This window comes from Dryobates pubescens, chromosome 6, assembly GCF_014839835.1.
Source record: "Dryobates pubescens isolate bDryPub1 chromosome 6, bDryPub1.pri, whole genome shotgun sequence".
Lineage (NCBI taxonomy): Eukaryota > Metazoa > Chordata > Aves > Piciformes > Picidae > Dryobates > Dryobates pubescens.
In genome coordinates, this window is record NC_071617.1 from 27,341,331 (window position 1) to 27,359,619 (window position 18,289).

General features: G+C 41.0%; 1 protein-coding gene across 1 annotated transcript in view; it reads right to left on the minus strand.

Moving 5' to 3' along the window:
• Positions 1-6,997: 6,997 nt before the first annotated feature.
• RPS6KA2 (ribosomal protein S6 kinase A2) overlaps positions 6,998-18,289 on the minus strand; it is a 168,754-nt gene continuing 157,462 nt past the window's right edge. The window contains exons 16-21 of the mRNA XM_054162776.1: positions 17,840-17,998; positions 16,374-16,535; positions 12,003-12,079; positions 9,330-9,447; positions 7,682-7,819; positions 6,998-7,290 (exon numbers count right to left, since the gene is read on the minus strand). Coding sequence (XP_054018751.1) covers positions 7,165-7,290; positions 7,682-7,819; positions 9,330-9,447; positions 12,003-12,079; positions 16,374-16,535; positions 17,840-17,998 — 780 coding nt within the window. The 3' untranslated portion in view covers positions 6,998-7,164. The remainder of the gene's footprint in view (positions 7,291-7,681; positions 7,820-9,329; positions 9,448-12,002; positions 12,080-16,373; positions 16,536-17,839; positions 17,999-18,289) is intronic.

The window sequence follows — 18,289 nt, forward strand, 5'->3', positions numbered from 1 at the left end:
CAGAAAAGGCTATGCAGGTTGCTTGCCAGTGACCAGTAGTTTCCAGAAGAACCTCAGGATATCTCAATGGGACAAGGGAAATCAGTGTCAGAGTGCTTGTGTGAAAGTGCTCATTTGTCAGTAAAATCCTAAATTTCATCTGGTGGATGAACTGTCTGACTGATGAGGGATGAAAGACTGACTTGTTGCTTGTCAAAGCAGAGGCTTGAGTATTCAGGATGCCCAGAGGTAACAGCTTTGAGTATAATTTGAAAACGTAACCATGTGCTTTTACTGTGACCAGCACATGGCATACAAACATGGCAGTGTTTGGGGACTGGAAAAGAATTATGCAAAAAAGAGCAGAGGTTGGGTTTGTTTGTTTGTTTGTTTGTTTTCTTTTTTATTTCTTTGTAAAGAAAGGAAAGGTTGGGCATGCTAAGCCAAAATGGTAGAGTACAGACAAAAGGTGAGCACTGAGGCTTCTCCTCGGGGGCCACCCACAGTAACCTCTGGCCCTGATAGAGTACAGCTCCCCTCCCTCCAGCTGGGAGAGACTCAGCACCCAGCCAGCCCTTCAGCACAATCACAGCTCTTAGAAGTTCGTTTGTACAATTTCACAATACTGTCAGCCCATGTCACAGCAGGGCAGCAGCTGACGGCAGCAACAATAGCAGCAGCAACACTGGATACAGCGCACAGAAAAAAGGGAGCAAAGAGCTTATTTGCAAACAGTTGTAGGTTAACAAGATAGAAAGTTCAAAGATAGTAATTCTGCTATAAAAATATTACACTTCATAAAACCACATACTATAAAAAAAATTCTATTCAGAAACACTGGTAAATGTAATAAATATTTGTACACTGGCTGCCCTTTTTATACAGGAAACGTAAAAAGTGTAAGCCTCAGAAATCATAATTTGTAAACATAAGCATGGAGCCTGTAAACAAAGTGCTAGATCATGGTTCATAATTTGTCATACACATTTAGTACTACCCATGTAAACCTGTTGCACACATCATTACCTAGTGACCAGACTCCACGACTGCAACAGGGAAGAGGACCCTGCTCTGAGCTGTCCCCTTTGTTTCAGTGAAGGTGCATACGAATTAAGGAACTAACACAAGAGTGAAGAAGACAAGATTTGGCTTAGAGCAGCAAATTAGGAACAATCTTTCAGCAACTGGTTTTCTTTTTCTGCACTTCAGAATTCTTATGTCTAGATTCTCCTTTCAAAATTTGCATTTATCAAAGAGGACATGTGTTTTCCTCATTTGCCCTTCAGGCTATGGTGTCTCTGAGGACTATGACCATGACATCCCTTTCAGAGACATAATGGAGCACAAATTGGCCCTGTAACTACTTACACAAAAGCAAGAAGCAAGTGGTTGTATAGTTCAGCACTGAACAGCATGGTTTACACAACACAAGTTGCTGCAAAAGGCCTAATTCTTAATTTTAGAGTCTAAACTTTGGACTGGAAACATTTCCACATGTAAGCCTGTGCTGACGTGCATGATCAGATGCCAGGTTAGCTCGCTGATGTGCACGTGTTGTCCCCTATTTGCACACGGAAATCCAAGTTCTAGGCTTGCAGAACTTATGGATAGTTTTAGCTAAAATTTGGCTCTAGGAACTACTGTGACTTCATTTGTTCTGTAAAATTCTTCACCTAAATACTGAGAATTTTAATTCTGAATGCAGTGAGAACTTTACTGTTAACATCACTTTACATCACTTTATCTTCAGAGTTTAAACACTCAAATTTTTTCCAACTTTCAGAATATGAGAGGATGTGAAGTTGTTGCTTGTGTCTGTGTGGGAGTGGGACATGTGGGACTATGTTCAGATAGGAACTGAGGTACCAGAAGCAGCTTAGCTGCTATGTCTTGGGGCAATACAGGGTTTCAGAGACAGAACTAGGAGGAAAGAATACAGAACACACTTCTAAAGGATTATGCTATATACTTTAAAGGAGGAAAAGAAAATGGGCCTGCACATTTTCCTTTTTTATTAGACTATATCAAAGCATCTTATTTAAATTATTTTAAGCCTTTTTATTTTGAAGTAGGTGGTTGGCCTAGTTGTTCTGCTTGCTTGCCTTTCAGGATTCTGACATGTGACACTGGAGCTCATATGACTCTTGTTTAGAGTCATTGTCTGCTGATGTTCAGGAGAACTTCACTTTTAAATATTTGCTTTGGCTACATACAGTGCTTCAGAACACTTGAATAAAAATAATTTTCTGGTGAAAGGTAAGAGATCTCATTTTCTGCTATAGTAATTTGCTTTATCTTCCATTTGTGTCTGTCTTATGCCTTCCTACTAGGGTTCTAAAAAGCTGTAGTGCTCTACATAGTCAAGAAATTCCTCTGTAAAATTGGGTGATTAAAAAACAAGCTACTTTTTTCCTACCCTCTTTATGAAGTTAATAATGGCAAAAATACACACATTCAACATTATGTCCCCATGGCATGTCAACTGTGGCCCTACATGTTCTGGTTACAGGGAGTTTCTATGAACTTGTGGAGAATTTTCAGAATCCTGGACTTATCCTTCCCCTCTGTGTGCACAGCTTGGCAGTGTGACTCTGTTAACAACATTGCTGGTAAAAAAGACTGCTGTTGCTTTCCTGATGTACTCAGCCACTTGTTCTGATGCATAAACATTTGTCTGGTAGTGACCCGGATAAGGAAGGTGCAAAAGGACAGAGGAGCAACTAAGGTCAAGAGAACCTCACTGCATGCCTTTTTTAGCATCAGCACTGGCATATGCTTGCATAAGCTCCGTGGGCTGGTGGCGTAAGAAACACTTGTGGCACTTGTGCCTTGGGGAAGATCCAAGCCCTGACATAATTCATATCATAGACACAGAGCAATTGCCATTCTTGATGAAGGTTTGGATCTATTTGGATGTACCATGTACAAGTTGTTAGAAAGCACTGCAGTACACAGGCAAAGCCAGTCTTACCCTCAGAAGATCTGCATACTGATTTCTAATAGAGCCTCATCTACCCTGTAAACCAACAGATTTATGTCCCTTTCAAACTCAGGCCAAAACCAATAAAGCAACAACTCTATCTGAAAGAGTTCCAGTAGTACATCCAGGGTTAGATGAAACATAGTGACACATAATCTGTGCTTTGCAAGAGTATGACACGCAACATCATGCCATGATGTCCTGTCACACAGCACATACTTCTTGTACTTTCTGTGCCTGGGTTATCCCAAGCACACAGGGCTGTCTCAGGGAGCTTCCAAAGATGACTTTATGGAGAAGCAAATCAGAAGCTACTGTCAGATGGACTTTGTAGATTTAGAGATTGATTACAAAGTGTCTGTGAGGGTCACTTGTCATTTGCTGAGAAGCGAGGCTTTATAAATGCTCTCTGCTGTTAAAAAGTACTTGAAAAACCAACAGATTTTTAAAAAGCAAAAATGTATGGAGTCTGGGGGTAGCAGTCAGTTCTCCCCCTGAGCAGCATTTCCCACACCTCTGCCATATACTCAAGCTCTGGTGTTGTATAGGAGCTACAGTAACTCTTCCCATGATTTTCTGTATCAGAGCCATTTGGTTTCTTCAAAGTGCTGGAACTGCAGGGGTAGGATCCTGCTGTGAAAAGTGTGGGGAGATTGCCTCTTCCCTGCTGGGCAGACTCCTCTCTACTGAGCTGAATGACAACTTTTAACAGATACACCTTAGCATGCCCTGGACAGTTACTGCTTTGCGCACCTTGATGGTTTAGAAACACAACTATACTATCTGTAATAGCCTAAGGCATTAGGTCACTTTTTGGACTAATCATCTGCAAGATGGTATGATCTAACTCCAAATGATTTTTAGACTTTCAGGATTTAGACATAACATTTAGTAAAAGTCTCCTAAGAGCAAAAAGAGAGAAAGAAAGAGAAGCTAGGTCTTTTTGAGTTGTTTTCTCCCAGAATAAAGCAAGCTTATTGCTGAGTTATACTGTTGAGAGGAGTCTGGAAAGGAGATGCTTGTAGTAATGCAGATCCAGCTGAGCCAGGGGAAGCAGTGGGTGATATCAGTCTGAAATAGTAAGTGGCAATGGCATATTCCTCCCCTTCTGCCCTTGGATTTGCTGATAGTGGTTCGTGTATTTCACTCTAAGTGAGGTGGATCAGCAAGACTGACAGTGGAAAGGGTTTAATTGGGTTGACTGAAACAGGTCAAAAAACCTCAGAAGAGCACCTCCCATGGCATTCCTGGGAAGGGGGCTGATCTGCCTTGGGGCTATGTGAAGATGCACATCTGGGGCAGAGGGGAGGATGTGTGGCACTGCTACCATTTTCAATGACAGATTTTCAAGAGCACTGCAGACAAAACTTTTGATTATCACCTCAAGTACTGACTACACTTCTATCCTCCTTTGGACAAGCTGTGACAGGACTTTCTTGTGTGTGTATTCATATATATGTACACATGTGCATACATCTGGATGCACTGGCAACAAAATCTTAATAAGCAAACCCCCTTACATGTAATTTATGGGATTATAAAGTAATCAATGAACACCAGCATGTATCATACAGTAATATTCAGATGAAAGAAATGCTCAAAGAATTAAACCCAAGTATATCAAGAGGGAATTACACTGTTTCCAGTGTCTGTGAAGGGAAGGCAAACTGAAGCACTGAATGATATCTGAGAAATCCCAAGGAGAGGCGAAAACTGTGCACAGTATTTACCACACTCTTTCTGTCCATATACAACACAATTACACAGACCATTAAAATATATATCTTGTTGGAACCACACAAATCATCTGGGGTCCCAGAAAATCCAGCCCTACCTCCGGGTTACCTGCCACATCCTTGTGCCCACCTTGCCGTCTTTCAGGATAGAAGTCACTTCAAGGGAAACAAGGCCTGGCCAGAGCATTTCTTCATCAGTCAGGATATGCTCTGCCTGTGGACTAACCTCGCAGTGTGCTGCTAGTAGAAATATATGCAACTTAACTTCTCGAAAGAGGAAGAGTGCAAAGACTTAAAAAAGCTGATACTGAGCACAGCTGAGGCAGAGGAGAGAATGAGGGCTGCTGTGTAAATAACCGCAGGCACACACTTGCTTGTTTGCACACACCAGACCACACTAGTTCAGCAACAGTGTGAAGTTTCACAACATTGTTTATTCCAGAAAAGAGAAAATGCTTCAAGAAGAGCTGCTTTGCAGCAGTCTTCCATGCACTGCACATAAACCTGAACATTAAATATTGGTTTAAATTATTAAGAATAAATTTAAATTTTAAAATAGGCTAAACCAAAACAAATTTCAGTCAACACTGGAACAAAGCTAGTTTCAGGAAGCATATTGCTATAGCAAATGCAACCTTGGACACTCTGAAGCAATGCTCTGGTTATTCCAGTCCAGCACCAAAATGCACAAATTACCCAGCAAGGAAGGTAAAACTGACATCTCTAGCGCTGAAGTTCCACATTCACATTGTTTTTTTCTTTTTCCTATCACAACCAGGGGAGGAAAAAAAAACCCAACCAAACAGAAAAAGAAATATAGCGTATTAGCTTTTCTCACAAAGCATCTGAGGTGACAAAATTTACTTGGAAAATAAAAATCAATAAAAACAGCAGGGAGACAAATCCTGGTCAGCTTGTGACCACCGTAAGTCAAGATGGGTAAGAAAAAGAATAAAAAAATAGTTTACATCCAGCACCACAAACCTCGCTTACTTTCTTTGAGATCAGAGAGTGAGAAAAAAGGTCCATTTTGCTGAGACCATTTCAAGAAAGTTTCTTTCCCTGAATCAGGAAAATCTAGGTATTAGGGTACAGAACTTTTGTTTTATATATATATAAATACACATATACATATTTATATAAATATAAAAGCAGAGCATCCTCCCATTTCTCCTCATAATTTACTATTATTAAAGCTTGTAACAGAGTTAGCTGCAGTCTTCAGAACTGTGTGTTCTCTCTGCACACATGGCAGAAGGAGTTTATCTGAGCTAGAGCAAAACAGACAGGCGGCGACATGAAATGTAAGATTATGGAGGTGAATTTGGGTGAGCTGCTAGGAAGGGCAGGGAGCAATTACTGGAAATGGCCTTGCTGCTCCAGGATGGCACTCTGGCCTGCCAGAGCTGATTTAGTGTGGTGTGGGAGGATGGCTGCACCAACCCACTCAGCCCCTTAGCAGCCCGGCCACCTACCAACTCCCTTCTGTACCAGCTGCTGAAGAGGGACTGACCCTAGCTTTAAAATGATGTCCCAGTTTGCCCCCTGAACACATGCACGCTAGTTCCCTTTGGAAGTACTTCTCACCATGCTGCCATGGGACTTTTTGCCTGCCATCCTCAAATTCATCTGCACTGCTCCCTGCCTCTTCTTAGTTCCCCCTCTCCTCGTCCTTCCAGACCCACTGCTTGCTGGTGGAGACCAGACACTTTTTTCTCCCTTGATGCAGAAGCTCCTGTTCACATTGTTTTACTGAGACTGCATTTCCACAGTCTTGTAAGACTCAGTAATTTCCTCTCTGAGACTAAGGGCTGATGGCACATACTCTTTGAGCAATGCTGGCTTTGTTCCAGAGAAGGCAGGTGCAAAGTGCAAAATATTTCTTGAAATCAGAAGGTATTTCCACCATTGACAGCTCACACTCCTTCACGCTGTACAGCGCTTGGTTCAGGCAAGGTATTATTCATGTGTCTGTGCAGCATTCACTCTTCCTGGGGTGAGTGGAGATCAGTAGGTGTCTACTACTGACCAGCTAAGTCACTTCATCATGACGCATGCTGGAACAGCTGGAAACATTAAAACCTGACTGTGTTCTTCATAGCAAAAAGTGCTTTTCACGAGCAAAAAAAATAATGAAAACAGTGTTCCCGTGGAACATTGTAAAGACTCAAAAATAGTATTTTCTAGGTGGGAAGGATGGAGCACACCTACTTTATTTGGCTTTATCTCAGTAAGGAAACAGAGCTACTAGTAAAATTGGCACATCTTTGTGAAGTTGTTAAACTCGGGATGCTGGCGGGAATGTTAAAAAAAAAACAATGACTGACCAAAAAAGAACTTTGCCTTACACTGGGCTTCTGCTAATTCTGGTGATTTCATGTGCGGGTTGTCCACAAATGTTCTGCTAGCCAAGATGAATTTCTCAAATAATAAACTGTGGGTTTTCAAAGAGGCATTTTGGGGGTGCTGCTACAACCTGGTTGAGGTAAGTCTTTTCATGCCCCGTCGCTGAGCCAGATTGGAGGACAATACAGGCTCAAGCCTTGGTGCCTGAGGTGCTCGGTTTAAAGCAAAGTAGGTGGCTGCCATTGCACCCTGTAAAACAAAAAGAGAAAATGCTGGGATGAAATTCAGTTTTTACTGCTTTCCCCCTCACTTCCCCAATTCAGTCCTCTGAAAAAATGGGCATGTATGGGTGATTTCCATGACATGATAACAATATTTAGGCTTGTCAGACAGCTGAGGGGTCTCTGATTCAAACTGGTGGGTAGCAGTATGTGTACAGAATGTCACTAGGTTATTACAAAACAACTTAAAATGAAAACCATTGAGCAGCTGACAGGTAAAAAATTTACTATTAATACAGTGCCACATAAAATATGGCTTCTGCAAACAATCTTCCCAATTTCTCTAGCACTTTCCAGAATATTCACGCAAGTGACAGCTCAGTCTGCAAGGAAGGAAGAGGTAGGTGTGTAGGATGTACCTTCACCAGATGAACATCCTGTCTGCTGAGTTGATTTTGAGACAGATACTCCCTATTCACTATCCACGGATGTCTTAGGACTTGGACTGCTGTGAGACGCTGATGAGGGTCTACATGAAGCATCTTAGACACAATGTCCTGGATTTAAGAGGAAGAAAACAGAAAAAGGGAAAAAATAATTAATGGCAGTGCAGATTTTACTATTTCCCCAGTGGCAGTGTCATCACCAGCATAGCCAGGGGACAGAAGGATGCACCTTAAATATGCTTTATATTTTTGAGGTGTAAAGTCTAGTCTTCAAAAATTTCAATCTCAGTTGAGCCCTATGAGGAGAGGCTGAGGGAGCTGGGATTGTTTAGCCTGGAGAAGAGAAGGATCAGGGGTGACCTCATTGCCCTCTACAACTACCTGAAGGGTGGTTGTAGACAGGAAGGGGTTGGTCTCTTCTCTCAGGCAACCAGCACCAGAACAAGGGGACACAGTCTCAAGCTGTGCCAGGGGAGGTTTAGACTCGAGGTGAGGAAAAAGTTCTTCACTGAGCGAGTCATTTGTCATTGGAATGGGCTGTCCGGGGAGGTGGTGGAGTCACCGTCCCTGGAGGTGTTCAAGGGGAGATTGGACATGGCACTTGGTGCCATGGTCTAGTTGTGAGGTCTGTTGGGACAGGTTGGACTTGATGATCCTTGGGGTCTCTTCCAACCTTGGTTATACTGTGATACTGTGATACTGTGATACTGTGATAATCCAGTCAAAAGATAATGATGTGGAGAGTGTTCATCTGGGCCATCTGGAGACATCTCCTTACCAACTCCAAAACATGCTTACAAGAGAAGCTTAGAACAGCAATCTAACATTCAGGTGGCTAAAATTCAGTGAGACGAGTTCTGCCACATGTGAATGTTTTAATTTCAAAACTGGACATTTGATAAAAAATGCACTGTGAGGCTCTGAGGGGTTGGCAGCAAGATTAATATGTTGTTTGGATTACTTGCAGCTTTGTGGTGGGATATATCTTTCTTATTCCGTTGGATACTGCCAGTTGCTCTCTTGCAGGAGTCTCTAAATCCTGTCAAAGTTTCTGATTAATGCCAGGCAGCTGGAAGCTTGCCAGCTTTTATGTCCTTCTACCTGTCTCATAAACTAGTGCACATCTTTATGCCCACAAGTCTCAGCACCAGATGAATGTTATCTCCTGGGATTTCCAGGAGGCTTTGTAATAGATTGGCAGCATACACTGTGAACTGTACAGGAATTAAAAATGCTAGTTTGTAAACTGCCTGCTCTTGGTTAACTTTGAGGAGCAGGCATACATACAGAACATACATTTGTGGCATAGACAAGCCTACACTTCTTTTAAAAGTTCAATTGTACCAAAAAAGAGTTTTGTGATATTTAAATCTCAAGAGCATTCACAAGGCAGAGCATTCACAAGGCAGAGCATTCACAGCTCATGGTGCTATGTTATGCTTTAGTTTAATGAAATAAATTACCAACAGAACTGACACATTGTTTCATGTGGAATGGTAGAAAAGGAAAGAAGAAAGCCTTTATTTCTTGAGGCACTGAGAAATAACCCTTCTGACTATCTTAAGTTTGTTACAATTGCAGACTGCAATCAAGAACAAGATCTAAGAAAGCGTTTGCTGACCTTTGCAGTAGCAGATACCGAATCCCAGTTTCCTCCTGTAAGCGCGTATTTGCCACTGCCAATCCTGGCCAGAATCTCCTCTGGGGTATCATCTGGTCCATTTGCAAAAGGAGTGAATCTATTTTTTAAAAAAGAGGGGAAAAAAAGTACAGTGTAATTTGCACTTGCAGTCTCAAGCTGCGCCAGAGGAAGTTTAGGCTAGAGGTGAGGAGAAAGTTCTTCACAGAGAGAGCTGTTACCCATTGGGAGGTGGTGGAGTCACCATCCCTGTAGGTGTTCAAGAGGGGATTGGACGTGGAACTTGGTGCCATGGTTTAGTAGTCATGAGGTCTTGGGTGACAGGTTGGACTTGACGATCCTTGAGGTCTTTTCCAACCTCATTGATTCTATGATTCTATGATTTCTAGGATCTAGTGCTAACTGCCATGGATTACAACAGGAATTTGATTCCAGAATGGACCACAGGTGTCGCTGCTTTGTTTTCATTCAAAACATAATGTCCAGTGGTTCCACATATTAAGTTGTTCTGCAGAGCAAAAGACTGATTCCCTTTTTTGCCCCTAAATTTTAATTTTCTTTTTTTTTTTTTTTAGAAATGAAATGTTCTTTAAAGAAAAATAGAAAGGTTTTTACTTTTAAAATTGTTTTAACTCTGTTTTATTGCCAACAGAACTACCTTGATAATGGCAAGAAAGGATAAAAATAATAAAGCAGAAAAATTAGGATCTGGAACAGAAAAAAAAGGAAAATAAAAAAGAACCCTTTATAATTTTGCAATGTTTTGTTACCCATAACGTGCAAATTTATTGGGAAAAACAAATGACCTGCAATAGGTTACTTCCTGATCTAGCCAGTCAGAAATTACTATAACATGCACCCAGATTTACAAAATCAGTGTCACATGCAGAAGGTATACCTTTTGTCTCCATAAAGTGACAGGTGATAGGATTTTTGCAGCTGATTAAAATCTACCAAGACAAATTTTACTCTGCCACCTTCAACAGCTGTTTAGGTTTAAAAGAAGGGAGAATTTGGGCTTTTTTCTTTTCCTTCCATCTATCCTTTCCATTCGGAAAACTTGCCAGAGTGGGTTTTAGATCACTGAACACTGAGATTCCTACCCCACCTAATTTTCACAAGCAAGTTCAATTCCTCATGCTGTATTTTCTCATTTTCAAAAACTTCAAATTTCACAACAGTTCAACCCCAAGAGATATGTAATATTATTCCAATCTGTAACAAATCATGAAAGGTGCACTATGAGTTAAGGGCTGGCTAAAACTCCAAGGTTTTTCACTAGCTGCCTTAACAGGATCTCAGCCTTGTGCTCTAGTCCTGGCTGTCTGAGGCCTCCCTTCCCACAGTGATGATGGGAAGAGAATAAACAGTCATTTCATACTAGCTCTCCTCTGGTGAGGAAGAACAAGATCATCCTTAAATGTAGTGGTGACACCTAAAAAGTAATTTTTTTCAGTTGTTTGCATTACTTGTAAATTCTCAGATAAAAGTGAGTTCCAAGTTAATGGCACCCATCAGCAAATTTAATATCCACTAAGTTGTGCAATTTATATTTCCAAGTCAAACATATTTGAAGAATTTTTTTTCACATTTAAAGAAGGGGCATTTTGAATATAACTAACTAAACAAATATGACTGTGGGTAATGTGTGAATTTTATTGATGTTGGTTATCACTGCAGATCTGTGGCATTAGCCAAATAGAAACAGGTTTTGGGAGATTCCAGCAGACTGGGAGACTGCCCCAGTAAATCATAATACATTTCAGTTATTGGGGAACATATTTGTACTCAGGAACAAAATAGATGGGATAGAAGCTCCTGGCACCTTTTCTAGAAACCATGGGGCAAGAAACATGAGTAACAGAAAGGCAGGGTCTTTGTTTTCTGTATAAATCTAGGAATTGATACGAGCTTCCTGCCACAGCTGAGTGAACATGAAGCAGATTAAAAGACTCTAAGGGGTCACTGAAAAATTTTGAGCTGCACTTAGGTACAATAAATGTGCACATAACATACCCTGAGAAATGAAATTCAGGGGGCTAATAATTCTAGATAGGGTTTGCACACTGGTTCCCATTCATCCCAGCATGTCTTATTCTTATCCTTCACTGCTTGTTTCAATCTGTCTCTTTCTCTGGGTCTTCTTGTGTCAATATTTAACTTCAGACAGCACACTGATGGGGGTATTTTTGCCAAGTACTCTCCAGAAGTTCCTGCTGCTTGTTGTTCTTGGTGGTCTGTTCAGTTACTTTCTGTCTTTTCTGCAGCATATTATCCACACAGCATCTGGAACCTATGCTTAGGTTTGTGTTTTGGTTTGTTTTTCTGTTAGCTTATAAGTGTGCTCAGATACCTCAATTCCATGCTGCTAAAGTGGTGACTGAGCCTTTTAGGAGTCGGGGTCTGAGTGCATGCTTATGGGCACAGGCTGTTAAAATCCTGAACAGCTTTTAAAGTATCAAAGAAATCTACATGTTCTGGAAAAACTTATTCTAATTCTAGGTCTTGGCATCTATTTTCTTGCTTTGTGCAATGGAGCATATTTCTCAAAGGAGGCCATACAGTTTGCTGTATCATCTGTGACTCCTTTTTGGCTTAGTGATGAAGTGCTGAGCCTACAGGAGACTGCTGCTCCAGAAAGAACTCTTCACTTACCCTGCTAACATGGTATACAGTAAGATCCCCAAGCTCCAGATGTCACAAGCTGCATCATAACCTTGTCGTTTAAGGACCTATGTGAAGGAAAGAGAAAGATGAAAATATGTTAACCTGTATTCCTGATTTTTAGCTTCTGATCTTTGAAAAGCACTGTTTAGTGGTTGTATCTGTTGACATTTCCAGGGCTTAACTGCATATTTAGCTTCAACAGGTGGCTGCCTCATGATCAAAAAGTTCAGTAGTGGTGTGAAGCAGAGTGAAACCCAGGCTGGAATGAGCTGGTTAGTATTCAAGTCTGGCATATCTGTCACCTCCACAGTGACAGAGATGAGTGTAGTTTGTTGGAGGCTCTGGTAGCCTTCTTTGACCATCTAACACACAGCAATGCAGAACAGTTTTTCAGTGGTCTAAAGTGTTTCTTAAAAAAGGTAATTAATACTGTGAAACATCCTCCTAATATAAAGGTTACCAAGAACTCTGCAGATGCAACAAGTGTAGGGCTGAGTGACAGTGATGAGTATGTCTGAGCTCAGTTTAAGTTTGGTACAACAAATGGGTACACACTATCACATATCTAATGTCAGATTAGTAGAGATGCACAACAACTGTGAAGAAAGCTAAAAGGCTTATTCTCGTCTTCTGTAAAAGTGGCCACATTTAGATTGCATGTAACAGATAACAGGCTTAAACTTGATTCCTTTTTCCTATGGGGAAACCAAGGCCCATGGTACTCATGGCAGATATCTGACAAGTAGGTTCAATATTGCTAGAGGATAGTGAATTACAGCAGTAAGGGTAAAATCTAGATTTCATTTATGCTAGTGCACACTAGAAGAAATGCCTGTTTGCGTCAGTGCAGGTCCAAGTGGAAATGAAGTCACCAACTGAGGCAGCATTTTTGAGATTAGAGGAAGAACTTTGTATCTGTTTAGCTCAGAAAAGCCCATGGACCATCTCCAGATCCTCCCCTTGCTCATAAAATCAAACTAACCTTGTGTTTATGGAGTTCTGGTGCACAAGGAGAGTTTTGTCCCCTTCTGAGGGATCAGTAATTTTATTATTTTTTTTGTAAAAGCACAGGAAAAAGGAATGTACAAATTCAGCAAGGTTTTCTCTGACCTGCAGCCTTATTACCCAGGAGTGATTTCAGCTATCCTGAAAATCTACTACAGGAAAGACCAGGCCCAGCTAGGAAAAAAACCAGTTTCACAAAATGTTGCCTTGACAGATTTTACACATGATGAGTGATAAAGCAACCATCTGCCAGGCATGCTACTGAGCTACCTGAAAAAAACCCAACCAACCAAAAATCTCAACAAACCAAAATGAAACAAACAAAAAAACAACAGAGAAAAAGGTCCTGTTGACAAAGCTGGATAAATCCTGTTTCTGCCTCTCTCACCTGCACATCATATTCTCTCTAGATGCTTTGTTTTCTTTAGTTCCTACATTTGTTTCCCCTCTAGAAAAGTTAGTTTTTATGAGAGAAACTTCTTTGCTATTTGACAAACTCAGCTGCTTCTTGTTTTGCCTGAGAGACTGAATGTGTAATGTTTATCTTTTGGTATGGCCATTCTCATTGTTTCTCGGATAGTTACATTTTCATTGCCATTGCTGTCTTCCTCCAATAACCAAGGACAATCTCATCCAGGGCAAATGATAGAAATACGAGGCAGTGATGAGATTTAGTAGTGCAAGGTATCAAACAAGAAGTTAGACAATCCCAAGAGGATGGGCAGTTGTCACCAGTTTGCAAGAACTCTGCTGGATAACAGGGACATTCACTCCATGCCAGTTCCTAGGAAAAGCTTAGCTGTTATTAACTTGTTATTGACAGCAACTTCATGACATGGGTAACAAGAAGATCTACTGAGAGTTATCAGTTAGTGACACTGCTATTTGAAAATGTCCCCAGCAGATCTGTGCAACTGTGGCTAAAGTGAGAACACTGAGATGGCTGGAACAAGTTTGGGAACTCTTGGTGGAAAAGATTTGTGTCTAATTTAAGGGGCAGATATTATCAAACAGTGACAGATATGTATCTCAGGATGGAGCTTTCCAGAAGGTACAGTTGTGTCTTGCTCTAATGAATACTGGAGAATTTACCACTCATGGAGGGATTTAGGTCACCTCAAGAATTTGGTGGAATTTGAAATCCAGCCATGAGCTGGTTCTTAGAACCACACATGGCAGGGCATTGGGATGATGTGGAAGAAACTTTCTCTGGGTTCATCCAATTCTGACAATGGTTCAGGTATTTATCCAACCCCCTTTCATTTCTATAGGCTTTGGTTTATTGGATTAACAATGTTATGAATACAGGCTTTTCTCAGTTGTGACACAAACAGGGATGCCTATAGGTGTGAAAGCTAAGAAATGATCTCACAACTTCAAATGCTGAAACAGTGGTTCTTCACAAATTCCGAGGAAAACTGCAGAATAAACGATTTCTTTTTCTTTTATTCAAAAGGACCCTACCCCATCAGCAGAGAAACAGCAGGCCATTTTTCCTCCTCACCCATCCTGGGTCTGCACTCCCTGCACGCAACGTGACTCACACTAGGTGGCAGCCAGCGTGCATCTTTCTCCGGGGAGCCTTCATTTCTGCTCCTCAGCTCAACCCCAAACTAAACGTTTCCAAAATAAAGGAAGATTCAGGTAAGCAAACGTCCTCCTTTCGCTGCCACTATCCTCTTGCAACATTGGCTCGGCTGACTTTGTGATGCATTGTTTTGTTTCATTTGTGTATGGCAGATGTTGCAGCAGGACCAAGACAAGGAATATGAAAATCACATCTAGGCTGAAGGGTAGCATTACATCACAGGTAAAATGTACAAGCACTTAAGGCTTTATGTAAGCTCTCTGCCAGTTCTGGTAATGTTTCAATCTCCAACACTTCCTGTGTTAGCAGGAACTGTCTTGCTCATCACAAATGTCTAGGAGCATGAGTTCTGCTTTCAGTTCAAATCATAACAGCCTGATCTGAAACTGCACTGGGCTGGCAACGTTTGTGACTACAGACTCTATACAAAATAGCCCATCATGAAAAATAGCTGCACCTATTTTAAGCACATTGTATCTTGGAGAAATACTCAGCGCTTTAAACCTTGCAAACATGATTATATATTTATTTATTTTTGCTCTAGAAATTGAACTGTTGTGCTGACACGGATTATTTTTTATTTTGATCAATTTTAAATAGCTCATTCCAGTTCCTAAAATGAAAATCCAACCAAACACCAATAAAGTAACAAACCAATCTATCTTGGTAATGGAAGCATTTTTTTTCTGAAAAAAAAAAAACAAAAAACAACCAACCAACAAAAATTGGTTTGAATTTATAGTGCCCTGGTAATGGTCTCAATTTAACAAATTCTCCTTCTGGCACTGAAAGGCTGTGACTCCTGTAACTACTGGTATCATGAAAGGACACCATTCTTCTTATCCCAGTTACATATCATGCAGATGAACACTGGATGGGGAAGAAAAGTCTGCTGAATGATACTGAGAGACAGGAGTATTTGACAGCAGAGGCCAGATGAAGTATTGAAAGAGTAGTTCTGTATTTTGTTTATAGGGACCATAACAAGCAGAGAACTACACATCTGAAGTTGTGCATTGCACATATGAAAATTGCTGATAAGCCTTGCTCCAAGAAATGGACCTCTTGCTCCTCCATTGGAACACAACAACTGTGAATACATTAAGGTCAAAATCACAGCAAACAGCCCAAGTCATTCAAACAGCTGTGAGACCCAAACCCTCTTATTTGGGGCTGAATCAAAGGAACAGCATTCAGCAATGATGCAAAGCCACCTGTCCCTACACTTAAGGCAGCCTATTTGAACTGCTTCTGTCTCCCTGTCTGTGAAAACTGGAAAACAGCCCTTTCCTACATCCTGCATGACAGGAGGGATTGGTACTAGGGAAGAAAGTTTTCTGTAGCTCAGTGAAGTGAACAATAAAGCTCCCATGACTTCAGCATGGTAAGGACTTAATGCACAGATTTTTCTTTTGAGTCTTATTCCTGATAAGAAGATTTCCCTCTTAAACTTTATTCTGTTCTGATACAGTGCACTAGAGAGCAACAATCTGAGTAGAAGCACCTAGAGAAAACCAGTATTTATTCTAATAATGAGCCAAAGCATTTTGTATGTCAGTCTAAGACAGACAGCAGTTTCTGTCGGAAGCAAACTGCCCTGACAAGACAGGAAATGGGAAAGTTATGGTAAGAGAGGCTGTGCAAATGCTGGTAGCCTGGTTTCTGCCTTCTACCGCTTGTAAAGGCAGCAAGGAAAAGGAAGGGAGGGAGGAAGGACTGCTTCCTAGGACAGGCTCACTACTCATAGCTTTGAAATGCAATCCTACCTCAGGAGCCACAAAGTTGGCCGTATAGCAGGGAGTCATGAGCAGCCCATTCTCAGCTCTCAGTTGCTTGGCAAACCCGAAGTCACAGATCCTGATGGAGTCTGGGTTTCCTGACTCATCCATGTAGAGGATATTACTTGGCTTGAGATCTCGATGCACCACCTTAACAAGAAAGCAGGGAGTAACAAGTGAAGAGAGCATTCAGGGAGCTTCAGACTTGGCTGCTGCCATTTCTGGTCTGCTGGTTGAGATAACCCAACAGCTCATGCCAAAAATATTTAAGTTTTGGAGAAAAGTAGTTTAAAAACCTTGGGTAACAAAAGTAAAAAAAACACAAACCACAAAAAAAAAAAAAAAACAAAAAAACAAAAAAACCAAAACAACTTAAAGCTGTTTAAAATCAGAAAGAACATGTTTGATAACTGCTGCTGGTGCATTAAGAGGGAGGCTGCTGCTCTCAATGGGACACCTTTCCTGAGGGTTGTCAGAGGAGGTTGCTGTATAAGCACCTCAGTGTGAGTCTCCTGGAACCTGATGATCCTAAATACTCAGATGAAAAGTGAAAAAGAAATCCTGTCATGGGGGCATGTCAATAAGGGTCTTGTGATATTGTCCATGTGAACGGCTCACACCTGAAGGCAGGGATTAATTTTTTTCCCTAATTTGAAACCGCATCCACAAAAAACCTCTCTGTGAGCACACAACTTCAAGTGGCTGTGTTTTACTATCAGCAAGTATTTGACTAGTCATCCAAACCAATTGTCCCTGAAAAGAACAAAATGAAAGATTTGTCAAACTGCTGTGTAGAGAGATTAGATTTAAAAGCCAGCTCTTTAACAGTATGTCAGAAGCCTTCCTCATCAGCTGCTCAAACTGCCACCTCAACTGGAAAGATGAGCATTTGATTTTCTGCCTATCTGCTGGTTCAACTGTGCTATACGAAATTCTGTTAAAGGATCAGGTATTGCAATAACGACTGCAATAAAAAGTAAGTAAGTAATATCTCAATAAGATACATGAACTTGAAAATCAGTGTAGTTTGGGAATAAGAATACCATTTCAACACACTGCAGCTCAGTTGAGGAATTGCTAAAGAGTCTAGAGCTCTTATTTCAGGAAAAATAGAAAGATTTATGTTTTTGGGAGAAAGGTTTAGGTTTTCGATGAAAAAAATCTATTTAGAATAGAATAGAATAGAATAGAATAAACCAGGTTGGAAGAGACCTTCAACATCATCATGTCCAACCTATCATCCAACACCACCTAATCAACTAAACCATGCAACCAAGCACCCTATCAACTGAACACCTCCAGTGATGGTGACTCCACCACCTCCTCGGGCAGCCCATTCCAATAGGCAATCGCTCTCTCTGTGTATAACTTCCTCCTAACCTCCAGCCTAAAACCATAGTCATTTGCCTTTTCTAAAGTCAGATTTTAAGATAGCCAAAACAAGCAATTCTTACACCCTGAGAGTGCAGGTAATCCACAGTCCTGGTGATAGTGCACAGCACAGCACTGGCCTCTCGCTCTGAGAAACACTTTTGCCGAAGAATGCGGTCCAGGAGCTCACCTCCCCGCATCAGCTCCATCACCAGGTACACATATTTCCCATCATCATAGACCTGTAAAAGCAACAAAATAAACATATGTTTCGGACCCATTAGCTTGGTAAAGGTTGGTCCTTTTATGACAGGTTTGGCTGCTTTTATGAGATGTTGGAAGAAAATGTCAGCTAATGTGTGGGAAATGTGCTTAACAAAAGAAAAGGAAGTTTTATAAAATGACTTAATCAACACTTCTCATGTCTGTAGCAACTTGCTAATTTGTCCACACAGAAATGTAGCTTTCCTGATCTGCTATGGTGTCAGCAGAGTAGACCAAGCTGCTAAAAGCAGCTCCACTTCACACAGTCT